The sequence below is a fragment of the Cajanus cajan genome, chromosome 2 (genome assembly GCF_000230855.2).
Source record: "Cajanus cajan strain Asha chromosome 2, NIPB_CcT2T_4, whole genome shotgun sequence".
In the NCBI taxonomy this organism is placed as follows: domain Eukaryota; kingdom Viridiplantae; phylum Streptophyta; class Magnoliopsida; order Fabales; family Fabaceae; genus Cajanus; species Cajanus cajan.
The window spans coordinates 70,861,259-70,887,254 of NC_138518.1; the positions used below are offsets into that span (position 1 = coordinate 70,861,259).

The window sequence follows — 25,996 nt, forward strand, 5'->3', positions numbered from 1 at the left end:
CCAACCTTCTTTGTAAGGAAACGCAGCGTAGTGTTTTGCAAATAATTAAGAGAGATTTAGTATAATGTTTAAGAGGTTCTGGTGAATGTTTTCTAAACAAAAAAGGGAGTTAGTAGAGTTCTGGTGAATGTGTGCAATCTCAAGACATTTCAGAAACCTCAGCGTAATTTACTATACAAATCACGGAGTACATATCCTTTGCGAATTACCAATTACACCATAATTTTGTCAATTAACAAATGTACTTTTGAGTGAAAGACCATTTTGTTCCTTAAAAGATTTAAGGTTTATTAGTTTTTTTTTTCAACAGTGATAATGAAGTTTGAACTATGATCTCTTTCATTAGTCGATCCTAGTAGTTCGTTTGAGGTCGATTATATTAATCTTCGAAAAATGACAAATATGTATCTCTAGAAGAATGTTAAGTCAATGCATTTATGAAAAAAATAAATGTACAATGGCGATGCGCTCAAATTTTTATAATCACATAAAATAACATCTTGATTTTTACTGTTTATAGGATAAAGATTTACTATTTATTAACTCGATCACGTGGCCCCCATAGCTATTTTCTTCGTGTTAACCCACAGTCATATCCTCTTTGAGGAACCATCTCCTTTATTTTATACGTTGAAAGTGAGACACTCTATACTTTATCATAAAAGAATAAAAATAATAATAAAAATAAAAATAAAAAAGTGTGTGATTAATTTTAGAATAGTAAAATAATTAAATAAATTAGTTAAAAGATAAAAAAATAGTTCAACAAGTTAATTAAGAAATAAAAAGTTAAAAAAATTTGACACCAAAATAAGGTAAATGTTATAGATTTATTGACCCACAGCTTGTTTAATTTGCGGACTTAACATAGTTATTTTCTATATTGACCCACGACCACAAGAAGAATGACATAAAGTATGCAAATACCAGTCTAATCATAATTTCATGTGAAAATTAAACAAGCCATGGAAATTTAGCTACGTGTCATCATGAGATGACAACCAAAGTTGAAACGACATTCATTATTTGTCAAAGATTTTTAATTTAGATATATTTTTAATTCTTATAAATGAGTAATTTTGATATTAATTTTTGTAAAATATTATTATTTAATTTTCATTCTCTAAAATTTAAATTATCTATTTTTAATTTTTAATGATCATTTTAAAATAGATAAATAATATTTATTTTAAGAATCTATAATTTTTTTTAAAAATAATAAATATCGTAATAATTATATATAACACTTAAAATAATTATTTGATTTTTTAATAAATTAAAAATAATCATATAAAATAAAAATTAAAAATAATAATTTTAATTTTATAGAGATAAAAAATAAATAAAAAACTTTATAAAAATTAAAATCAAGATTTATTAATTTTATAGGACTAAAAATATATTAATCCAAAAAAAATTTAATGTTTATATGGCCAAATTTTAACCAAATTCCATCTGCGGCGTTGGACATTTGTTTAACGCTAACGTGCCTTTCGGTGTAAACGCTTCGAATTATATTTTCCTTTTTTTTTTAGAAAACTAGCCAAAGTATTTTAAAAACTTATTCATGTGATTTTCTTAAAGATTTTTTCGTAATAAATAGGATGCGATGTACAGACTCCGTGCACTGATTCAATAAAATCATGTAACTAGCTTGATAATTTATTTAAGGTATATTAAAATAATCATCTCTCAATTCAATTTATAAACTATTAAATTAACTAATCAAAGTTAAACAAACGGAAAACCGAAAAAATATCTCAAATATTAACATTGGACCGGTGAGGGACGAATCAAACGTTAGGAAAACGCCACGTATGACTCTCCCAAACCACAGCCACTCCTTCTATAAACCACACATTAACAACTCTTCCATCATCACCTTCCTCTGCACCAATACGGTCCAGACCTTCTAATTCTCTACTCTCTCACTTCTCTCTTATCTCATTTTACTTTTAAGGTATATGCTCTTTTTTTTTGCTTTCATGGCTCACTTCCCTGCTATCTAAAACATACTTGGCTGTTCATGTCTTTAATGTTATGTTAATTGCCTTAAATTTTGTCAATTCATTTTTAGTAATTTGATTGTTGGAGGTGTTAATGACGGACCCCTCAATCAAAAAGGCTCATATTTTAATATTTTTTCTATTTATACACCTTCCCATCAATTGAATTGAGACTTCCATGTTCCTTCCAATTAGAGTGTATTATATGTGTGGTTTGTTTAACAGCCAATGTTTTGGATTGGATGCTCTTGTTGATGCAGATGGCAGCATCATCTGCATGCCTTGTTGGGAATGGTTTATCTACACGGGGTAATAGGATAGCTCTTAACAAGGACTTCAATGGAAGATATCTCTACTCATCTTGGAGACTTTCATCTTTGAATCATAAGGCATCAAAAGCGTTTTCCATAAAGGCATCCTTGGAGCAAAGGCAACAGGAAGGGAGAAGGGGGTTTTTGAAATTGTTGGTTGGAAATGTGGGGGTTGGCTTGCCTGCATTATTGGGAACTACTGGCAAAGCTTATGCTGATGAGCAAGCCGTTTCCTCCTCCAGAATGTCTTACTCCAGGTTTCTGGAGTACTTGGACAAGGACAGGGTTAAAAAGGTGGATCTGTATGACAATGGAACCATTGCTTATGTTGAGGCTGTTTCTCCTGAGTTGGGGAATAGGGTTCAGCGTGTTAGGGTTCAGCTTCCTGGACTTAACCAAGAGCTCCTTCAGAAATTCAGGGAAAAGAATATTGACTTTGCAGCTCATAGTCCCCAGGAAGAATCGGGTTCTCTTTTAGCTAACCTGATTGGGAATCTGGCTTTCCCTTTGATCTTGATTGGAGGATTGTTCCTTCTCTCCAGACGATCTGGAGGGATGGGAGGTCCTGGTGGGCCTGGATTTCCTCTTGCTTTTGGTCAATCCAAAGCCAAGTTTCAAATGGAACCTAACACTGGAGTGACATTTGATGATGTTGCTGGTGTGGATGAAGCCAAGCAGGATTTTATGGAGGTGGTGGAGTTTCTGAAGAAGCCTGAAAGGTTCACTGCGGTGGGGGCTCGCATACCGAAAGGAGTTCTTCTAGTTGGTCCTCCAGGAACTGGGAAGACCCTTTTAGCTAAGGCTATTGCTGGTGAAGCTGGTGTTCCATTTTTCTCGATATCAGGTTCTGAGTTTGTTGAGATGTTTGTTGGTGTTGGTGCTTCTCGAGTCCGTGATTTGTTCAAGAAGGCCAAAGAGAATGCCCCTTGCATTGTCTTTGTTGATGAAATTGATGCTGTTGGAAGACAAAGAGGGACTGGTATTGGTGGTGGGAATGATGAAAGAGAACAGACCCTCAACCAACTTTTGACAGAAATGGATGGGTTTGAGGGTAATACTGGTATCATTGTCATTGCAGCAACCAACAGGGCTGACATTCTTGATTCTGCCCTATTGAGACCAGGCCGGTTTGATAGACAGGTATGATTATGGTTTGAATTATGAAATCATTGAAATGCCTAATGCTTCTTTGTTAATGAGTAAGTCACTAAACATCAATGCTTCTGCAGGTAACAGTTGATGTTCCAGATATAAGGGGAAGGACTGAAATCCTAAAGGTTCATGGTAGCAATAAAAAGTTTGATGCTGATGTTTCTCTTGATGTAATTGCAATGAGAACGCCTGGTTTTAGTGGAGCTGATCTTGCGAATCTCTTGAATGAAGCTGCTATATTAGCTGGTCGGCGTGGAAAGACAGCAATTTCATCTAAAGAGATTGATGATTCTATTGACAGGATTGTGGCTGGAATGGAAGGAACAGTGATGACAGATGGGAAGAGCAAGAGTTTAGTGGCATATCATGAAGTTGGGCATGCTATTTGTGGGTAAGAAATTTGGCTGTCATTCTTGTCATTAAGTAAATGTTTTAAGGTTGCAATGGAAGCAAGGTGTTTTGTCTTCTTGACTTACTATACTATGTAACAATTAATATATGATCTTAAGCGAGCAAAACTACCCTTGTTCAGTGGTAACTCTTAGAAGCTGTTTCAGCAAACAATTACCGTAAAGTTGTTATAACCCATGTTTGTACTTGCTTTCAGAACTTTGACTCCTGGTCATGATGCTGTGCAAAAGGTAACACTAGTTCCTCGTGGTCAAGCTCGGGGTCTTACATGGTTCATTCCTAACGATGATCCAACTCTGATCTCCAAACAACAACTCTTTGCAAGAATTGTTGGAGGACTTGGTGGTAGGGCTGCAGAAGAAGTCATTTTTGGTGAGCCTGAAGTTACAACTGGAGCAGCTGGTGATTTGCAGCAAATCACCGGTTTGGCAAAACAGGTAGTTGTTAATTATATGCTTTTGTGTCGCATTATATCTCCTTTTTCTTTATTTTATTTTTGTGAGGTGGAGGATGCTGGTATTTCCTGAATTTAATTTAAATATGCTTTTTACACTGTCATCTAATTATAGACTATATTCAATTATTCATGTATAATGATATTTTTTACTTTAAAAGTCATAAATATGATAATTTCTATAAAATCTTTTACATTGACCATGCTTAGAAATTAAACTCACATTTTATAGCCAAATTAATTTAGAATCTGATTTCATTTGCCAATATTTTGTCAGAACATTAGGAGTTGTGTTGTTAGCTACAATTAATTGGTGTAACCTACAATAAATACCGTCATATGATTGATTTCTTGAATGCCTGAAACTTGAAACTTTGTCTTCAATTGAAATAACGATGATGTTTACTTTGAAGGATGAACTTTTAACTTTTTTATTGAAAAAATCTTTTCATTTTCCTTCCTTAACCTCCTATGCTGTTTCATTTAATATTAAATGATACTTTCGCAGATGGTAACCACATTTGGAATGTCTGATATTGGTCCTTGGTCACTTATGGAGGCATCAGCACAAAGTGGGGATGTTATCATGAGAATGATGGCAAGGAACTCAATGTCAGAGAAGCTTGCAGAAGACATCGATGCTGCTGTCAAGAGGCTCTCAGATGATGCATATGAAATTGCATTAGAGCATATAAGGAACAACCGTGAGGCAATTGATAAGATTGTGGAAGTCCTTCTGGAGAAGGAGACAATAACTGGTGATGAATTCCGTGCTATACTGTCTGAATTTGTTGAAATTCCAGTTGAAAATAGGGTCCCTCCTTCAACTCCAGTTCCAGCCACTGTTTGAATAGCCTATATGTAACATCTTTAATATGATATGTATTTTCTTAGAATACGGAATGCCCTCTACAGCCTACTCCAAATTTGTGAATGATTAAAATTTCTACCTTTTTTCATTTTTGTAGTGTTGACAGTGACAACAGAGAGTATATATAAAAGAGAAATTGTTTGAAGTGTAAAATATTTTAGTAGTTTCTTTACATCTATAATACAGTGTAACTTTTGTCAACAATAACAACTTTAATTCCTAAGATAGAGTTGTTTGTAACTGGTGAGATGCAATATCTAGTTTGGGTGCAAATTCACTGTATTTGTGAGTTAGGTTCAGTTTGGATATCCATTTGTTGAGATGGTGGTAAGTGGTTAGGAATTAAGATTAGCTTGGTAGCCAGATGGTATTGCCAGTATTTTGAAGGAAATGTATAGACTTGAGAGCATTGGCCATTATCAAAATCATGTAATTCGTAGTGTCAAAAAAATCATTAATCTCTTTAACAGTGGCTGATTACAGGGAAAGTGAAATGTGACCTTAAGACAGTTTATCAGTAATATTAGGGATTCAAATATTGAGTTGTCACACCGGAGAGGGTTCTACTTAATCACCACCTTTGGCTTGATTAATGAATGATCTGATAACTTTACCTGTGAGGATTTTTTACGAAGACAACAAAGAAATCATGTTTTTTCTCTGTAACTTGGTTTCATTCAACTGCATCGGCACCGTATTAACATAATTAGTCATAGTACCTACCATCTTAGATTGGTTATATTTTATTCTTTTTTAGTATGGTTTTAGTTCGAAAAGTCCCAAATTATAGTTTTGGAATTCTAATTGAAACTTCAAACAGTATTCCCTCCATTTTTTTTATAGTCGTTTAAGGTTTTGCACGGGACTTAAAAAAATCATTGATATTTTAGTTTTAAAAAATATTTATTACTTACTTTCTTATTTTACCCTTTATTTTATTTTTTTTGCATTTTTGAGACTGGTGAATTGCAATCTACTCTATTAATTATTAATGCATTGATTACACGTGAACTGTAACCTACTGTATTTAATTATACCTGTCCATGAATTAATGGTTATATTGTTTTTTATAGTATTTTGTTGGGAACATATTGCTCTTATAAATACACATTAACTTTATATGAGTAGTTGAAGAAAAAATAAATAGACATTAAAAATAAATACACACATTGTTCAGTAAACATGTATTAATTATCAATGGTAAAAATGGAAAAAAAAATTAATAAGTCATTGATTTTAGTAAAATGACAATGAAAAAAAAATAACAAATTCTAATAAAACGACTATGAAAAAAAACAGAGAGACTATACTCCTAAATGGATAAGCAACACGCATAATTTGTGTGTTACTTATTATTGCCTATAATTTGTGTGTTACTTATTATTGCCTTAGTCCATTAAGGAGACATTGTTTGGATCAGGTTTGTGTGTTGCTTAAAGTATGAGCGGACTAGGAAAATAGAATATGTACAGTACCAAAAGGAAAAATATTATGTATCCATAAATTGAAAAAATAGAATAATACTATTTCCGTACACATAAATTCTATGTCAATTTAGACCCATCTACAAACTGTAATTAGTTCTATAAAAAAGAAACTATGCATATTCTATTCTTATTCTACCACCTTACGTATGTGAGGGAAGTAAGTAATGCGAAAAAAAAATGTTCAATTAAGAAGATACATGTTTGAGTTCTGACCATCATCAAATTGAAAAGTAATACTATTAAAAGCTCATAAGAAAATGTTATTTATATAGCAAAGTATATAACAATTTTTTTAAGATAGATCGTATGTATTTTTATTTTTATTTTTTTACTAAAGGGTAATCTGTTTAAGTTGGCCAAGTAAGAGCAGTATATCACAATTCACAAAAACATTTAGTATTGGAATGTTATATCTTATCTAAAAAAATATATACTATGTTTGAGTTGTAAATACTTATTAGTTAAACAAGGACAGTTAATGGGCGGGTTTGGTCTTCATCGTATTCGATTCCCTTGTGTGTCTGTGCCCACCGTTTTTCAAAACCCAATCTCTCTATTTTCCACGATTTCCCTCAAAACCCACGTGCAAAATAATCACTTTCGTGATGCCAAAGAACAATTTGCCACCTTGTGTTCCAAAGGGCACATAAGAGAAGCGTTTGAAAGCTTTGTATCTGAGATATGGGCAGAACCCCGTTTGTTCTCAAACCTCCTGCAAGCATGTGTTCCGTTAAAGTCCGTTTCTTTGGGGAAACAGCTTCATTCCTTGATATTGACTTCTGGGTGTTCCTCAGACAAGTTCATTTCCAACCACCTCCTCAACCTCTACTCAAAATTTGGGGAACTTCAAACCGCAGTGGCACTGTTTGATCGAATGCCAAGGAGGAACATCATGTCATGTAACATCATGCTCAAGGCCTATCTTGAAATGGGCAATATCGAGTGTGCCAAGACTCTGTTTGATGAAATGCCTGAGAGAAATGTTGCCACGTGGAATGCCATGGTCACGGGTTTGACCAAGTTTGAAATGAATGAAGAATCTTTGTTCTTGTTTTCGAGGATGAATGAGTTGGGATTCATGCCGGATGAGTACTCGTTAGGTAGCGCGCTTAGGGGATGTGCACATTTGAGAGCTTTGATTTCAGGGCAACAGGTTCATGCTTATGTTATGAAATGTGGGTTTGAGTTTAATTCGGTTGTTGGATGCTCTTTAGCTCATATGTATATGAAAGCTGGAAGCATGCACGATGGGGAAAGAGTTATCAATTGGATGCCAAAGTGTAATTTGGTTGCTTGGAATACACTTATGGCGGGAAAAGCTCAGAAAGGGTACTTTGAGGGAGTTCTGGACCAATACTGTATGATGAAAATGGCAGGTCTTAGACCAGATAGGATTACTTTAGTGAGTGTGATTAGCTCATGTTCGGAGTTAGCCACGCTTGGTCAAGGGAAGCAAATTCATGCTGAAGCAATAAAAGCAGGAGCTAGTTCTGAAGTTTCTTTGGTTAGTTCATTGGTTAGTATGTACTCTAGATGTGGAAGTTTGCAAGACTCTATCAAAGCTTTTCTGGAATGCAAAGAGCGGGATGTTGTGTTATGGAGCTCAATGATTGCTGCTTATGGGTTTCATGGTCAAGGAGAGGAAGCCATCAAGCTTTTCAATGAGATGGAACAAGAAAATCTGCCAGGAAATGAAGTCACATTCTTGAGCTTGCTATATGCTTGTAGTCATTGTGGACTGAAGGACAAAGGGCTTGATTTCTTTGACATGATGGTAAAGAAGTATGGACTCAAGGCCAGACTAGAACACTATACTTGTGTGGTTGACCTACTTGGCAGGTCTGGTTGTTTGGAGGAGGCAGAGACTATGATACGATCCATGCCTGTAAAAGCAGATGCAATTATATGGAAAACGTTATTATCTGCATGTAAAATCCACAAGAATGCAGAAATTGCAAGAAGGGTTGCTGAAGAAGTTCTTAGGATTGATCCTCAAGACTCGGCTTCGTATGTTCTACTTGCCAACATTTATTCTTCAGCTAAGAGGTGGCATAATGTTTCTGAGGTGAGGAGAGCCATGAAGGACAAGATGGTGAAGAAAGAACCAGGTGTAAGTTGGGTAGAAGTGAAGAATCGGGTTCACCAGTTCCACATGGGTGATGAATGCCACCCAAAACATGTGGAGATCAATCAGTATTTGGAAGAATTAACTTCAGAAATGAAGAAGCGGGGCTATGTACCTGATACTAGCTCGGTTATGCATGACATGGACAATGAGGAAAAAGAACACAACTTGAGTCACCATAGTGAGAAATTGGCAATTGCTTTTGCTTTAATGACCACCCCAGAGGGAGTGCCAATAAGGGTGATGAAAAACTTGCGGGTTTGCTGTGACTGTCATGTTGCTATTAAGTACATATCGGAGATAAAAAATTTAGAAATTGTAGTGCGAGACTCTAGCAGGTTTCACCATTTCAAAAATGGTTCATGTTCTTGTGGAGATTATTGGTAATAGTTATTTGGTCCTTGATTTCCATTTCAGATGATGTTCATGATCTTGCAGAGCTTTGAGGGACTAAGTTCTTGTTACAGCTCTTTCGTCTATCAATTTTGTTTTCATTTATCACAACCTTACCCCGATAAATAGTTAAGGTTAAGGCCTCCATGTCATAATTTCCAAATTCATAGCTGAAATTTCAAATTAGAAAAGGAATTCTTTATACGCAAATCTCAATGAAGGGTATTATTGATTAGTGGTTGCTTCTAACACTGATGTCAGTTATTGTTGGTTATCAAATGCTTGCTGACTCTTTGTGGCCAACTCATCATAACAATGTAATTTAATTTCTTATTAGTCAATTAAGTCGAACCTTTTCTAAAATCTCCCTCAAGATGGCATGTGCCAGAGGTCAAAGCAGAGGAATCAAGAATTCCGGTCACGTGCCTTTGGAAATTGGAATGAGATTGAGATTGAGATTGAGCCTCTCACTGTATTGCACTGCAAAAAAAGATTACTAGGCAAGGGAAAACAACTGGATGAGGTGCTAGGTTGGGTTTATTTGGGTCATGGACTCATGGGTCAACACAGAAATGGATCCGGTACAAGCATGCACCAATACTTTTAGTAATTGATATAAGAATTTTAAGAAATTAAAATAAATTAAGTTTGTCTTACTAGTTAAAATCAATTTATATATTTTTTGTGTTTAGATGAGTTAAATGAGTAAGTTGTACAAGTTAATTTTAAGTTTCTCTCGAAATTTAAAATCAATTTAGATACTTTTGTGTTTAGATAAGTTAAATGAGTAAGCTGATTTAGTTATCTGAAAATTTTCAATTCATTTTATTTTATTTTTATAAATATTTATAAAGAAATTTATTCAAATTAAAGTTCTAACTTTTTAACATAATGTCATAATCAATGGTTGCAAAAACTAAAAATCCAAGCACCTTAATTACGGGGTGCATATTAGACATCGCCCCTATCATTTATTACATATAACCTATAAATCACATTCACAACCACCTTCGATTTCAATCATAAAACAATTTTGGAAACGAAAATTTCACAAAATAAATGATTTACAATATGTAACGTCATTATCTTATAACAGTGGTTATAAATGCTAATCAGTTTCCAGATGAGGGAAAATAAAAATAAAAATAAAAATAATAATAATAAACATTTATCTAATCCTTTACTATAAATTAATTATATATTATCAATATTATATCTCTTCTCATTTGAATGTGATTTTCACACATTACTCTCGCAACTAAAAAAAAATCTCTCAAACTATTATCTGTTTATTTTATTTTATTTATATTTCATCTTCTTAATTGCCTATCCCTTTCAACACACTGTCTTTCATCTATATCTGTATATTGAATTTCAATAGTTTATTTTATAAGAAATTATTAATAGTTTAAATAAATTTATACCATAATTTAAGTTTTATATTATAAATTTAAATCTAATTTACATGTCATCCTATATATATAATTTATATATTATTTATTGTGAATATAATTTATTTATCATGTGCAATATACAAACTAAAATACTAGTTATATTATACTTAAAAACAAAATAAAAGTATGTTTTTAAGTTAATTATATGTTATATTACACATAATATACTGCATTGGCAACATCTTTCGATGTGCTAGAAGTTATTCATCCATGTACTTATGCATCTTCAAATCCTCTCATTAAATTAATAAACATGAGAGAATCTATTTCCTCTGGTGAATTTCTTGAAAACTGCATCAATCTATGCAACTAATCATGTGCATGGGAATTATTTGGATTGGGCCCACGGGGCATATTCAGCCCATCGTTATATTTTTCTTAATTACTCAATTATTTATTCAAATCGCTCATTTTATGATGGTGGTTGGTTTGTACAGAAAAATTGGACAAATTTCTTTCCTCTTAAGTCTTAAACTCACACATTGTTTACGGCATATTTAAGATTGAATTTGACATAAGACACAACTAAATAAGACGTATTAGCCATTTCTTTCATAATTATTTATATTGCACAGTATTTTTACTTTTCTCTCTATTGCAACCCACGATTTACTGCATCTTTTTTATTTTTCTTTATTCTCTTTTTATCTCTCAGTTATTTGTACATCAATAATTTTTTCTACTCTCTTCCATAATAAGAGATGTGGTTGAGTTTCTTTTTCATTCAGAGGAAGTGGCTGGAAACGATTAGATCTAATTATAAGATATGATACTTGAAATCCATATTAGAAATTTGTCACAATCTAATACTATGTCCAAATTTTCACTAAATGTAATTTAGAGGAACCATATTTTGTACCGTTAAAGTTATTTAACATTTTCTTTCTTGAGGCAATCAACTCAAATATTTTTTATATTTGTTTCTCTGGACATAAAACTCAAGTTTTTTTTTTCTTTTTGTCAACAAGTATTTTTAATCTCAACTGTCTAAAATGTAGCACATGTTTCTCTTGGGGTGTATAGTTTATTTTTCAAGAAGGAAAAATAATCTTAAGCAATTTTTAAGGAAGTAATACGTATTTTACTATTTTTTAAAATGTTATAAAATATATTGATTTTGACCATATTTACCTGTTAAAATTTACTTATGTCAATAAAAAATACTGACCTAATCTTATTTTATGCATTTTTAAATCTCGATATAAGACTGAGTTTCTTTTTTTGCTACGAAATTAGGTATATATGCATAAAAGTCACCAGAATTATTAAAACTTTGGCTTCATTAAGAAAAATGATCAACCTCCACCTCATTTTGAAGTGAGGGAAGAAAGAGGCAGATAAAAAGAAGCAAAGAGAAAACATATAGAAGTAATACATAATATGATAAAAATAAAAATAAAATGTGGACCGATAAAAGGAAAGAAAAAAGGATAGGAGTGAATTGTAAGATGATGATGAAATATTAAATTGTGTTTGGGACACTCTAAATAAAATAAAAATATATATATATATATATATATATTATAAATTTCAGAAACAAAAAAAGTCACTTTACTTTTGTACCATGATCTGCATGTGGTCCCTCTCCTGACGCTGCACATGATTTGCCTTATTTAAACAGATCCATTACTAGTCATAGTTACCATAAATGTGTTTTAGATTCTAAGAATGATTTGTATTTTTAAATATTTAGCACGAGTACTCTCAAATTAATTATTCTTATTGTTCCAAGGCCCCATTTGGTTTTTGCTTTACAATTTGTGTTCCAAAATATTCAAATTTGGATGCTGAAAACTAAAGTCATCATTATGTATAAACGAATATAGCTTAATTGATTGAATAAAATATGTGAATTGTAAATTCTTAATATCAAGTTTGACTTTTAATTATTTAATAGAAACATTAGCTCAAATCAACTAATTTAGGTTTCTTATATAATAATTATTTGGTCATTTATATAATTTATATATGTATTAGGTTGAAAATAAAATAACTAAAATCAATAAATCTTCTCGTGAAATTATATGTATATCCTATATATATATCTATATATAATTTACAACAATTATATAATTATACATAAAATAATTTTTAATTGTCAACTGAATATTTTATACATTGATCATGCTACATTAGAATAATATTAAACAAAAAGTCATCACCAACATGACTCACTACCAATCATTTAAGCAAACCTAATAATCATGTCTTATTCTCATATAAAGTATGATCTTTGCAGTTCTAACCACAAGGAAAAGAAAATGTAAGCTTGTGAAAGAAATTGACATATACAACAACATAAATCAACTTAAACAACAATAGTCCTTTACACAACACAACTTGACCTTATTACCAACTACAGTACATACAAATTACACCACAACACATCTTAACAACTTCAGTATAACAACATTATCAACATAGACAACAATAAACAACTAATGTGCCATTACGTATGTAAACTACGGAGATCTCCTACAGTAGAGGTAAACAGTTTAATTGATTAAACACTACCGAACCACAACGTTTGACTATCGCAACTAGGTTAAGTATAGACAACCTAGGCCTTAAAGAGTGTCAGATTTACAACTTCAATTTGATTTCTCAATTTTTGTCACTTAAACTATAAAGTCTAATACTACTATTAGGATAGAACAACTTATGTATGGCATTAGCTTGCAACACAAAGTTTCCTATGGGATTAGTCAACCAACTACCTTCCAAATATTATGTCCTTCCAATACTCAATTAGGGATTAAGTCTTAGACCTTATATTTTACTTGGTTGGTCATTTTATACACGTATGCCTCAACATTTTCCACTTACGGATTCCACATAAAATCTAGAGGAGACAACTTAAAATGACTCATTCAAAAGTCAACTTACTTACTAAAAAGTTCTCAACTAGGCTCTCAAAGCACCACAACTTATATCCACACAGTAAGATATTTTAATTTTTGAAACATCTTTTACTCTCCTCTAGTTTTTTATGTATCTCAATAAGACATGTATTTATGCCACATGTCTAAAAACTTAACAATTTAAGTATCAATCAACTTACCATTTAATAGCATAAGCATCAATATACATTATCTCAAACCAATGCATAATGAATTACCCTAACATCCATCCTATGACTAAATCATCATCTTTCAACCTTTTAATCAACTTAAACATCATGTTTTAAATAAGCTACTCATGTATGGTGCCATCCTCTAGGCGTCCAACGCCATTGAGGCAAGGGCTTCTTGTCTCACCATGTCTGATGCCGAACTATCTACGCTTTAGGTGGCTAAGGTAGAGAGTCTCCCACTCTCTCACACTTTGACGTGACAAAATCCCATGCCTGACCCCAATTAGGTAGAGGGCCTCTGCCTGATTCATACTTGACGTCACTCCATTGGCACCCAACGTCAATTCAAGTAGAGACAATTATGTCTCCTCACACCCAACACCATTCAAACTAACATCCAGTGTGATCAAGACAAAAATGATTCTCTTTTCTCATGCCCGATACCACCAATTCTACACTCGACGTGATGAGGTTGAGCAGAGGCGGACCTTAGTAGTGCCACAGGGGAGCCACGACTCCCCAAAACTTTTCTATATTATATATATATATTATATTTGTATATTATCATATTATTAATTATAATAAAATTAAAAAAATTGAGTAAAGAAAATGAGAAATTCTATTATTTTTTAATTAATAAAAATTTTAATTTATATATATAAAAAATTAATTTGGCACCCCCAAACTTTTTATGTTATTTCTGTCATTAAGGTTGAGAACCCTTGACTTTGAGCCACATTCGACACCATGAAAATGCTCTCGATGGGATATCAATTTTTTCTCTTGTGCAAAAACTCAATTTGTCCAATCTACTTGAAAACCAGAAATCCACCACATGCAACACATCATACAACATCTAAACCCCACAAATAGCTCGAAAGCAACCTCATTTACAACATGCAACAACTATAAATCATAGATCATCACATCTCTTTCAAAACACATTCAAAAACCTATAACCACATATTCATCATCTTATTCAGATTTTCAATCCAAAAAACTTATCAATAATGAAATCAAACAACAAATCATTAACATGCAATCTAACAAAATCAAACACAAGACTTCCTTTACCTCAACTCCAAGTGAAAAAGTGGAAGGAAGAAGAAAAACTTTGTATGATTCCAACTTGGTGTTCTTGACTCCGCAAGCTTCGAATCACCAACAATCCACTTCAACTAGTTGTAAAAGAGATGAAGATAAAATAAGGGAATAAGGATTTTGAAAAGGGTTTCTTCTTGAGTTTTAAAGAACCTCTTTTTATCTTCTCTCTAGTTTTCCTTAAACAGATGAATTTATAAGATTCACGTCTTAAGAAAAAAGTTTAGATACTCTTATTCTAGTTGACTTAAACAACTCTAACCAAAATTGACTCAATGACAACTTAACTCTCAATAGTCCCTAGACCCTCAGAATTCTAAACAATACAAAAATAATAATAATTCAATCATTAATCATATCAATCATATATCACTTATAATTAAAATTAACACCCCAAATTTAACAATATTACAAAAGAAACTCATTTTTTTTCGTAACTTAAACTCATAATTTAGTTAAGTATCTAACTAAGTTAGTTCAACAATGCATTATAAATATCTACTATGTTCAATTTGGAAAGCAAATTTATTTTACGTAAAATAATATTTCTTTTATTTTAAAATAAAAATTGAAATTCAATGAAATAGATTTTTTTTAATTATAATATAGAAACAAATATTTACTATTAAAAATAATGATTAATCTTTATTTACAAATGGTATTGAATTTGATTTTTTTCAACTTTACATAAATCTCTCGAGATTTATATAACTTATACATGTTTTTCATTACATTTCTCCGGATTTTTTAATATAATTACATAAATCGAATAAAATAAAAATATTATTTAAAAAGAAAAATTAGCAGGACTAATTTAGTAAATCACAGAAAATGGATCTTAAATTGATAAATAATTAACACCTTTAAATTATCTGTCGAGATTAGCATGCCAGCACAAAAAGAATTTTGATCCAGCTTTTTCATTTCTTTTTATACAAAACCATTTGAATAGAATTTTTAAATTTTACAAAAGTAATAGTAGTGGAACAAAACAATTTGAATACTTTTTGTAATTTTACAAAAACTGACAAGTAGTTGACGCCGCCAACCACCGATAAAATTTGTGTGCGATTGAAGAAAGAAGCATTTTCCAAACTAATTGTTTTAAAATTTTCGTTAAGTTTACTAAATTAGAATATTCACTCGTTTAAAGGAATTTATACTTTTAAAATGATTTTTTACTTCATTACCAAAGACGTTGAACATAAGAAGTAATTTCTTTTATGAGTTTCATAAATACGGAATCTTCTCCCATATTATTTGTACAATTATTATTAACCACTAGTAGAATGAAAGATAATCTCTGCTTCTGAGAGAATAACAATTTTTAACAATTAATTAATGAGTTTTTCTTTTAAAGTTCTGTAAAGTTTTTTCAATGTAATTAATAAAAGAATAAGATTAAAAAATAAATTGTGGACACTAAAAAATGGTATCCTTTTATTATTAGCATAAAAGTATAATATATCATTTATTCTTCTTAAGAAAATTCCAAAGTTTTATATATGAAAAATTTATTCTGTATAAGAATTAAAACATTAAAATTATTCCGTTTAAGAATTAAAACATTTTTTTAGTTATATGAATTAAACTGAAAATTTGATACAAATATACAAATCAAGTGATTAATTGAACCAAAGAAAAATATGAGTGGAGCATGTTTTATCGGAAAACATAATTGTTCTACCAAACCATCATTCAAATGGCTACCTACCATAACTAAGTAAAAGTACAAACAAGCTTAATTTGAGAGTTGAAAAACCTCACAAAACTTAGAAAGTGTGTGTTTGAGACAAGATGACCACGAAGATGCCCAATTCAAACCGAATACTTTCAACTTTTTTATTTTATTTTCTTTTAATGGTCGACAAACAACACTAATTAAAAAAACAAGATAGAATAAAATTAGTAGGAGAACTTTTCATCCAACTTGGCCAAACAATTTTTTTTACAAAATTTAAGTACCATTTTTTAAGTGTGATTGGTATTATTCTTCAATTAAAATTAAAATTTAATTTCAGGGTAATATGTAATTTTATTTAATGTGAATCTTATTAAAATACATTTATGCATATTACTAACTTAAAACTTCAATTTTGATTTGAGAGTAATATCTATAACATTGTCTTGAAATTTATTATTTATTTAATTTTATTATGTAAATGATATATGTTAATATATTATTTTGACATTTTAAAACTCTAAGGATTAAAGAAATTCTTATGAGTTTAGTTGTTTTGAGTTCAGGTCAAAGTTGACTAAGTTTAGAAGGAGTTATATAAGATTTTTTTAAAACTTAAATTTCATAAGTTTATTCCATTAAGATAAAGATTTTTTTAGAGATGTAGGCCTTGGAGTCAAACAAGATTCTTCTACCTTCTAATTTCACTAGAGAGCTTTGATTCTTCCTTGGAGCACCTTTTGGAGTTGATTTGAGATTCAAAGCTTTAGAGATGAGAATCACAAGTCGAGGTTGTTGTAAGGTAGAAGCTTGAGAGGTTTCGTTCTCCTTCTTTTTCCTCATCTTTGTGATAATCGAGGTAAGAGAAACTTGTAGTTTGTTGTTTTTATGCATGCGTTGTATCTTGCCTAGATTCACCAGATTGTGTTTGTGTTTTTGAATCGAGAAGTGGAAACTTTGGTGTTTTAGTTTTTAGTTGATATGATGCTTTGTGAAAAAAATTATGATTTTAGAGTCCTATTGTGTTTTTATGTGGTGTATTTTGATGAATTTGAGTTGTAAGTGTTATATATGTGTTGAAATGAGGGTTGTATGTTGGATTTGTTGAAGAATGTAGGTAATGGTAACTAGTCGTGACTTTGTTAAGTGCAGAAGTCGCCTTTGCAACAAGCATAGCTTCATCGTGTTGGGCGCAATGCAAGTCAAAGACTCTTTGCCTCACTTACGTCAAGCATGGGATGAGTAGCGTCAAACGTGAGTTAGTTAGAGAGTTTTTGACTTGGTTACATTTATCACAACCTTACTAGTCACTACACTTGCTATAGTTCAGCTACTACATACTGGAAGGATTAACAACATACAACTTACTTAGGATTTATCATGCAACTCGTGACTAATATCATGTATGCAATTATATGTAGGGAATTAACAACAATAATAATTCATGTACATACATACTATATACAAAATATAGAGTTAAGTGCAAAATAAACCTAAGCATCGATCGACATCTATAAAACCTAAGTAAGCTTGTAAAACCAAAGTATTCGTCAATAAAACCTAGCCACCTCTAGTGTGGCTCACCACCAACTACACAAGTCATCTTGTTAATCATATCATACTCCTATACCAAGTATCATCATTGTAGTTTTAACCACAAAGAAAACACAAGGTAAGTTTGTTAAAAGAATTTAACATATAATCAAATTTAAGCACCTTTTAGCATTTCAACACACTCGACACATAAACCACACCATCATGTCAAAATATAACAACTCACAACATGGCAACAATCTCAACTAACTTTAGCACATTCAACACACAACACATATAATTGTTACATATGTCATTACCCATATCAACTATGGAGATCTCCAACAACATAAGGTGAGTAATTTAAGTGATTGGATCCTATGAACCACAACGTACGACCTATCTCAATTAGGTCAGCTAACAACTCAATTTGATTTCTCAAGTTTGCTACTTAAATTAAGAAGTCTAGTAGTACTGTTAGGTATAACAATTTGGGTATGAACCTACTACGACATTAGGTTGCATCACTAAATCATCTATGAGATTAACCTATCGACTATCCTCCAAGTATTACACCCCTCCAATACTAGGTTAGAGACTAAGTCTCGACGGTACTTTACTCAGTTGATCACTTTATACATGTGTGCCTTAACCTTGTCCACACATGGATACCACACAAAACCTAGAGGAGACAACACACAACATACCATTCAACAATCAACTCACGTATTGAAGGTTTTCAACACTTAGACTCTCGGAGCACCATATCTCATATCCGTACAATGGGACATTTGGTTTTCGAAAACATCAGTTACTCTCTTTTAGTTTTTTATGTATCTTTAAATAAAACATATATCTCAACTACATGCCTAACAACTTAACAATGTAACAACTTTAAATAACTCAATTCATGCAAGTTTACTGTGAAGTCCCACATCGGTTAGGAAGGAGAACGAAGCATGCCATATATATGGGTGTGGATACCTTCCTTGTGTGGACGCGTTTTGGGGTGGCATGCGTGCCATTGCCAGAAGCAAAACCGTGAGGGCTGCGGCCAAAGCGGACAATATCCACATGCGGGTTGCTGGGCTGTTACATTTGGTATCAGAGCCGGGACCCGGGCCGGTGTGCCAGCGAGGGCGCTGGACTCCCTTGAGGGGGGTGGATTGTGAAGTCCCACATCGGTTAGGAAGGAGAACGAAGCATGCCATATATATGGGTGTGGATACCTTCCTTGTGTGGACGCGTTTTGGGGTGGCATGCGTGCCATTGCCAGAAGCAAAACCGTGAGGGCTGCGGCCAAAGCGGACAATATCCACATGCGGGTTGCTGGGCTGTTACATTTAACTTAATCATTTATCAACTTAGATAGGTTTTCTATCATGCATCTTCATCCAAACAACTTAAACAACAATTTTTCAACATGCAACTTGTGTCCAACATCACTCACTAGGCGCCTAGTGCCATTAAGTTAGAGAACACTCTATCTTGTCCACACCCAATGAAAAAACACCCGTGCCCAACATGATTAAGGCAAAAAGTCTCTCACACTCCCGCGCCAGGCATGACAACACCCACACTTAACCCCATTTAGGCATAAGGCTCTTTGCTTGACTCATATTCGATACCATACACTCTAGTGCCCGATGTGAATATAGGCAAAGACGAGTCTCTCTCTTCACGCACAACACCATTTAACCTACCCTCGATGTGATTCAAACCCAAGATAATTCTCTCTCCTCATGTCCAGTGCTACCAATCCTACGCCCAACGTGAGTGAGATAAAAACCTCTTTTTGGAGTCACGCTTGACGCCTTGAAGGCACCCCCGACACGATATCAAGTTTTGCAATTGTGCATAACCCAAATTTGGCAATTCTAATTGAAACTCAAAAATCCTAACAACATGTAATGTATAAAAAAAATTTTATACAACCTATACAATACAATTTCATCATAAAAACAACATGCAACTAGAATAGATCAAGAATTCAACTCAATATATTTCTCATACTCTACTTTGAAACTACAAAGCACTCCTAATTTCACCATTTTAATCACCCAATTCTTATTAACAACCTACAATCAACACATTTTTCAGCAACATAACCCCACAAAACACACAAAAATTCAAAATCACAGCTTCCCTTACCTCTCGTAGAATCAAAATCTGCAAGAGGAGAAGAGGAAGAAGACAACTCTACACACCACTAACTTGAAGTTATAACCTTAAAAGTTTTGATATACTCCATCACTAACTAGAATCAACTGAGAATGGAAGAAAAGGAAGTGAGAAAGGAGAAGGAAGAAGGAAAACGAGATCTCTTTCTGTCTCTATCTTCTCTCTACAATTTTTAAAAATTGAATTATGAGGCTCACAACTTAAAATCTTCCTTTTATAACTTATTGAATTGACTAGACTTATTTTTGGCTTAGCCCTTCAAGATCAACTTGCTCTCAAGGTTTCTCAGACTCAAAACACTTGACAACATTTGTCAGTTTAACAACAAGAGTTATAAAATTGATAGTGTTACCACATTAGGCATGGGACAAGAGGCATCGAGCCTGATTGCTTTAAGTGCTCTTTGACTTGATGATGTCAAACACAAGATTAATAACGTTGGGTGTGGATTACACAGAAACTCTCTCTCATTTTTGCTATGCACAAGAGGATTGACATTGAGCATGAGTGAACTAGAGACTCTCTATCTCACTGGTGTTGGACGTAATATAAGTAGTGTTAGGCGTGGACGTCAAGCGTGAATATGTTGAATGAGTAACATGTTGTATGTTGTGTTGTGAATGTGTGAGTAATATGTGATTGTGTAGTATTATGATGAGATATGCATGAGACATGTTGTAGTGTGAAATTATATTGATGAGATATATAATGCATGTAGTTGAGTTTTGTGTTGTGAATTTAAGACTAGAGGATATATGTTGTTTTAAAAATTAAAATATCTCACTGTGTAAATATGTGTTATAATACTTTAAAAGTCTAAAATAAAAGACTAAAAAAAGAAAATTTTCTTTTTAAACAACAAAACCATTTATGGCACATTAATTAATATTTATTTATCTTTAGTATAAAAAGGATCACATTGTCAATAATTAAAAAAAATTATAAACATATTACTGTTAATTGTAAAATTAACGATCTCTTCATATATATATATATATATATATATATATATATATATATATATATATATATATATATATATATATCATGTTCTTTTTTATATATGTCGTATTCTGATTGAAATATAATATAAAATTAATATATACAATATTTAGCTTATGTTTGAATTTTTTTTAACTTCTCTAAAAAAGTAAATTGAATTTGGAAGGTACAGTGTATTACTCAAAAATACTTTTACATTAATTGAAAGAAATATTTATTTATTTTTTTTATTTTGTGCTTTTAAATTTAAGAAATATGTACTAAAATTTTCAAAAATATAATCTAACTTCAATCCAAATATAGATAAAAGAATGACTTAATGTCCCACAAACAAAAAAAACTTGAACATACACTTGCTTTTTTTTTTTAAATGTATTTTAAGATTTGTTATTGTCACAAATCAGTAAAATGTCCAATCTTCATTTCTAATTATAAATTCCTTTTAAGTGAATTACATCTTTTAAGGAAATTATTTAATTTAGTTAAAAATGTTAAGTTTTTCAATAATTTAAATTACTTTTCAAAATTAATCTTCTTTCTTTTTTCTTAATCAATTCTTACTTAATTAATTAATGTTTGGAAGAGAGAGATATTTATATATTTATTTATCTTCTTCAATCCCAATTAAAGAAATTTTTTATCTAATTAATTTCAAGCATTTATTATCTTTTGTTTAAAAAATATTTATTAAATAAAGATATTTAAGAGAAGATATAATTAATTCAATAGACAATTGAAAAAAAACCTCATAAGAAGGTTCAAGTAAAAAAGTGAAAAAGACCTTATATATAAGAACGAAAGTAATAATAATTTTCATTGTTTTTCATAAAATAATTATAAATTTTTTATAAATTCAAGTTTTTTTTTTCATGTATGTAAATATGTCTGTGGTAACATTTATTTACATAAATGAGAGACCTAAGAAAAAGACAATTTTCTTTGTAAATAACAAAATCACACTACAATAAGGCGTGTCTTAAGCAACATTGGAAAAATGTTGTCAAATTATGAATAAATGTTTTTAATATATTTTTGATACATTTTTATCAAATGTCAAATAAAACTTATATTACTAAATACTTTTAGCAACATTTTTATATATTAATTACATTTTAAAATGTTACCAAAGTTGTATTTTGTAGCATTTTAATAATGTTAATATATTTTTGTAAATTTTATAAAATGATAATGAATTTTAATATAGAGAGTGTTGTTACTCATACTTTACAAGTCCTTTCAAATTGAAGACATATAAGTTAATTACCACCAAATATAGATCAAACGACAAAATTCATTTATCTTAAATTTTACTTTATAGTTATATACACTCTTTATCTTAAGTTTCACTTTAGTCCAAAGATAGATAAAAGAATGACTTTTAGTAAACATACATTTAATGACACAAATAGAAACTCATACATTTAAAAACTCCATTTATTATATTATATTTGTTATCTTTACAAAAAGGTAAAGGTGTGTATGGTATGGGAAGTTGGGTGGAGGAGAGGTGGGATTGGGAGCTAAATTGGAGGAGGTAGAGATTTTTGTGGTGAAAAAAGCTTGTTCAAAAGTTGGAAATTATGGTGGCACTAGTAAGAATCACTAAAAATGTCATTTCCATGTAGTGGGAGAAAGTAGATCCCTTTGTCTCTTATACTATTAATTTTACATATGAAGAATTACAATCATTAATATCTACCTAATAAGGGGTTGATATCTTTACAACAATATGGCGGCTCAAGTTGCCATCAAAATCGTCATTTTTTGTGTTGAGGTTGATGTTGGATATATTACCAACAAATATCAATTTGACTAGTAAGGGGATTCAACTGGTAGAAGATCTAGAAAAAATGTACCCATTTTGCCAAAGAGGGATAAAATTAAGTTCTTATTTATTCTTTAAGTGTAAAGTGGTGGTTGATGTTTGGAACATGTGTTACATTATATAGATACTATTTTGTCAGGATCAACAATACAATATTTTTGGTAACATGAAATTACATGAAAATCAACATATAATAACAACATGAAAATTCGTGTCGATGACTATTGTGGTGTATTTAGAATACAAGAAACAAGTGTGTTTAACGGTGACGATTTTGATATAATATACACACATTTTGATTGTGACTTAAATCATCATTGTCTCATTTCCAATATTCTTATTTAGAGTAGGCAAGTGCTTGTTGTGTGGTGACTTGGGACCGAGTGTTTGATCTAGATTTAAAATGAGTTTTATACAATGTAAAGCTCTTAGGAGAATCTTTTTGTATGCTCAATTATAAGCTATATGTTAAGATTCCAATCGATGGTGTCTGTTATAATAAAATTACTAAATATTTTTGTTTAAATATATAACATGTGTTAAGTGAAAATATATTATTATTTTAAAAAAAATTATTTATATTTGTTAGGTTGAAATATTATAATTTTTTTTAAACTTTTATCTTCGACTTGCGGAATTGAACTATTTTAGTTTATTGAATTTGTTTAACTTATGGTATTAAAGTATTTTAATAGTTAAATTTAGTTTTTAAATTAAAAATTTTGTGATTAATAAAATTTTGTATAATATTTGAATAATTTAAGTTTTAACTTGTAAACTATTATTTTTAAAGAAATTATTAAAGTAAATAAAAATTATTATTAAAATATTTTTAAATTATTTATAAGATTTTTATAATTTTTTTAACAAATATTTACGGATACCCTTGGATATTCACAAATATTTAAAAGTTTGTAAATATTTACTTAATGAATATCTGCATGAATATGAAAATAAGTACAAGATAAATATTTATTTGACAAAATAAGTAAAAAAAAACTATTACCTATACTCATTCTTTTAACACCCCTACTCATATAATATTTTGTTTCATAAAAACAGAAACTCAAACATACACTTACTATCTTTTCTTTTTCAAGTGTTTTTTAAGATTTTTTTTGCACAAATCAATAAAATATAATAATTCTCTTGTTTTTTTTTTATAAAATAATTATATTTTAAAAATTAAATTTTTCTTTCACTTTTTCATTTATGTTAATATGTCTTTGACACTCATTTACACAAATAAGAGACTACAAAAAACAATTTTCTTTGTAAGTAATAAGAACACAATGCAACAAGATATATTTTTAGCAATATTAGAAAAATATTATCAATATAAATAAATATTGTTTATATATATATATATATATTACTTTACATATTAATTAAAATTGTTAGCAAAGTTATATTTTGTAACATCTTAATAATGTTGTTAAATTTTTGTGAACTTTATAAAATATTTAGTTTTAATATAGATGAGTGTTGTCACTCATACTTTATGCCTCCTGTCTACAAGATTTTTAGAATTGAAAATATATATGTTAATTACCATCAAATTTATATTAAATTTCAAAGTTTATTTATTTAAAGTTTGACATTATGGTTATATATACTTTTTTATGTATTTTTTTTAATTAAGAGATACTTTAATTTTTAAAAATAATTAAAAATAAGAAAAATATATTTTTTATGCGCCATTCTTTCACTTAATATAAGACTTTAATTTAAAAAAAATAGAATAAACAATATTAAGATAAAATTTGCTACTGTATCTATGGTAGCATTTTCTATATAAAAAATGTTGCAATAATCAATTAACTTAATTTATAATTATATTTTAATAAATATAAGTAAAAAAATATTATTCAAAAAATTAAATGTAACAATGTTATTTTTGACACAGTTTCATTAAAATTTATTTATTTTTTTTCAGCGTAAAAAAATTACACTCTCAAACATTAAAATATCATGATAAATTAACTTAAATAATTGCTTAACAGACTTTTCATATATGTCATGTTATCACTGGATAACAATATAAAATTAGTGTAGTCATTATTTAGACAAAGTTTGAAACTTTTTCACGAGTCAATCTAAAATAATATTTATTTAAAAAAATTCACGACATTTATTATGAAGTAAGGAGAGCATTAAGATTTCAGTTTCAATAATTCGAAAATACTTTTATTTTGAAAGTAATAATTTTTCTTTTTATATTTTGAGATTTGAAATTTAAGAATATACGCATTAAAATTTCCAAAAATATGCTACCAACTATTCAAAGCATAGCCAAGAGGAGTGATTTTTATAAAACATATATCATGTAGTGTCTCTCTCATAAATATTCAAATATGACGTTAGTGACGCATTTTTTAAAACATTTTTTTCTTCTAAATATAGTCTCTTTCATTCATGGAAATTTATTTAAAAAAATGCCAAATTTGATAGATCTCGTATTTTATTTAATGTTTTTCTCTCTTAATTTTGTTGCTTATAATAAATTATGATCAATGAAAATAAATATGTCCATAGAAGTGTATTATATAGTATGTTAGTAGCACTTTTTGTTCAAACAAAAAGTTAATACATTTCCCTTTTATGTGTGCCTTTAAGATTGTTTTTTATACAAATTATTTGAATATCTAAAAATATGTCATTAACATTTTACTCTTTGAAAGTAAATTTTCTTTTAGTAAGTAATTAAAAGTTTTAGTTGATTAATTTAAGTTTCTAAAAATAATTATTTATTATTATTTTAATTTCAAAAAATACATTAATATTATTACCTTATAATCTAAATCAATATAAGTCATAAATTAAATTTTTATTTAGCCTAATTATAAGTCATAATAGTTTTTAAAGTTACTCAATATTAAATTTCTTTTATATTTTTCACTTATTGTTAATTATATTTTCTATCGTTCATTTAAAAT

At 30.2% G+C, this 25,996-nt stretch overlaps 2 protein-coding genes across 3 annotated transcripts; both read left to right on the forward strand.

Moving 5' to 3' along the window:
* Positions 1-1,801: 1,801 nt before the first annotated feature.
* LOC109812803 (ATP-dependent zinc metalloprotease FTSH 2, chloroplastic) lies at positions 1,802-5,358 on the forward strand. 2 transcript variants are annotated; one of them, XM_020376860.3, is made up of 5 exons: positions 1,802-1,960; positions 2,267-3,457; positions 3,547-3,860; positions 4,077-4,317; positions 4,843-5,358. In XM_020376860.3, exons 2-5 carry the CDS (start codon positions 2,267-2,269, stop codon positions 5,182-5,184), a joined length of 2,088 nt encoding a protein of 695 aa, XP_020232449.1. In that variant the 5' UTR covers positions 1,802-1,960; the 3' UTR covers positions 5,185-5,358. The 2 variants fall into 2 exon arrangements, with proteins under 2 accessions (XP_020232449.1, XP_020232448.1); XM_020376859.3 differs by having other exon boundaries at positions 1,847-1,960; positions 2,232-3,457.
* A 1,713-nt stretch (positions 5,359-7,071) lies between these two features.
* On the forward strand, positions 7,072-9,445 carry LOC109812790 (pentatricopeptide (PPR) repeat protein). The gene has a single exon (XM_020376840.3). The coding sequence runs from the start codon at positions 7,171-7,173 to the stop codon at positions 9,202-9,204; it is 2,034 nt and encodes a 677-aa protein (XP_020232429.2). The 5' UTR covers positions 7,072-7,170; the 3' UTR covers positions 9,205-9,445.
* The last annotated feature ends 16,551 nt before the right edge of the window (positions 9,446-25,996 follow it).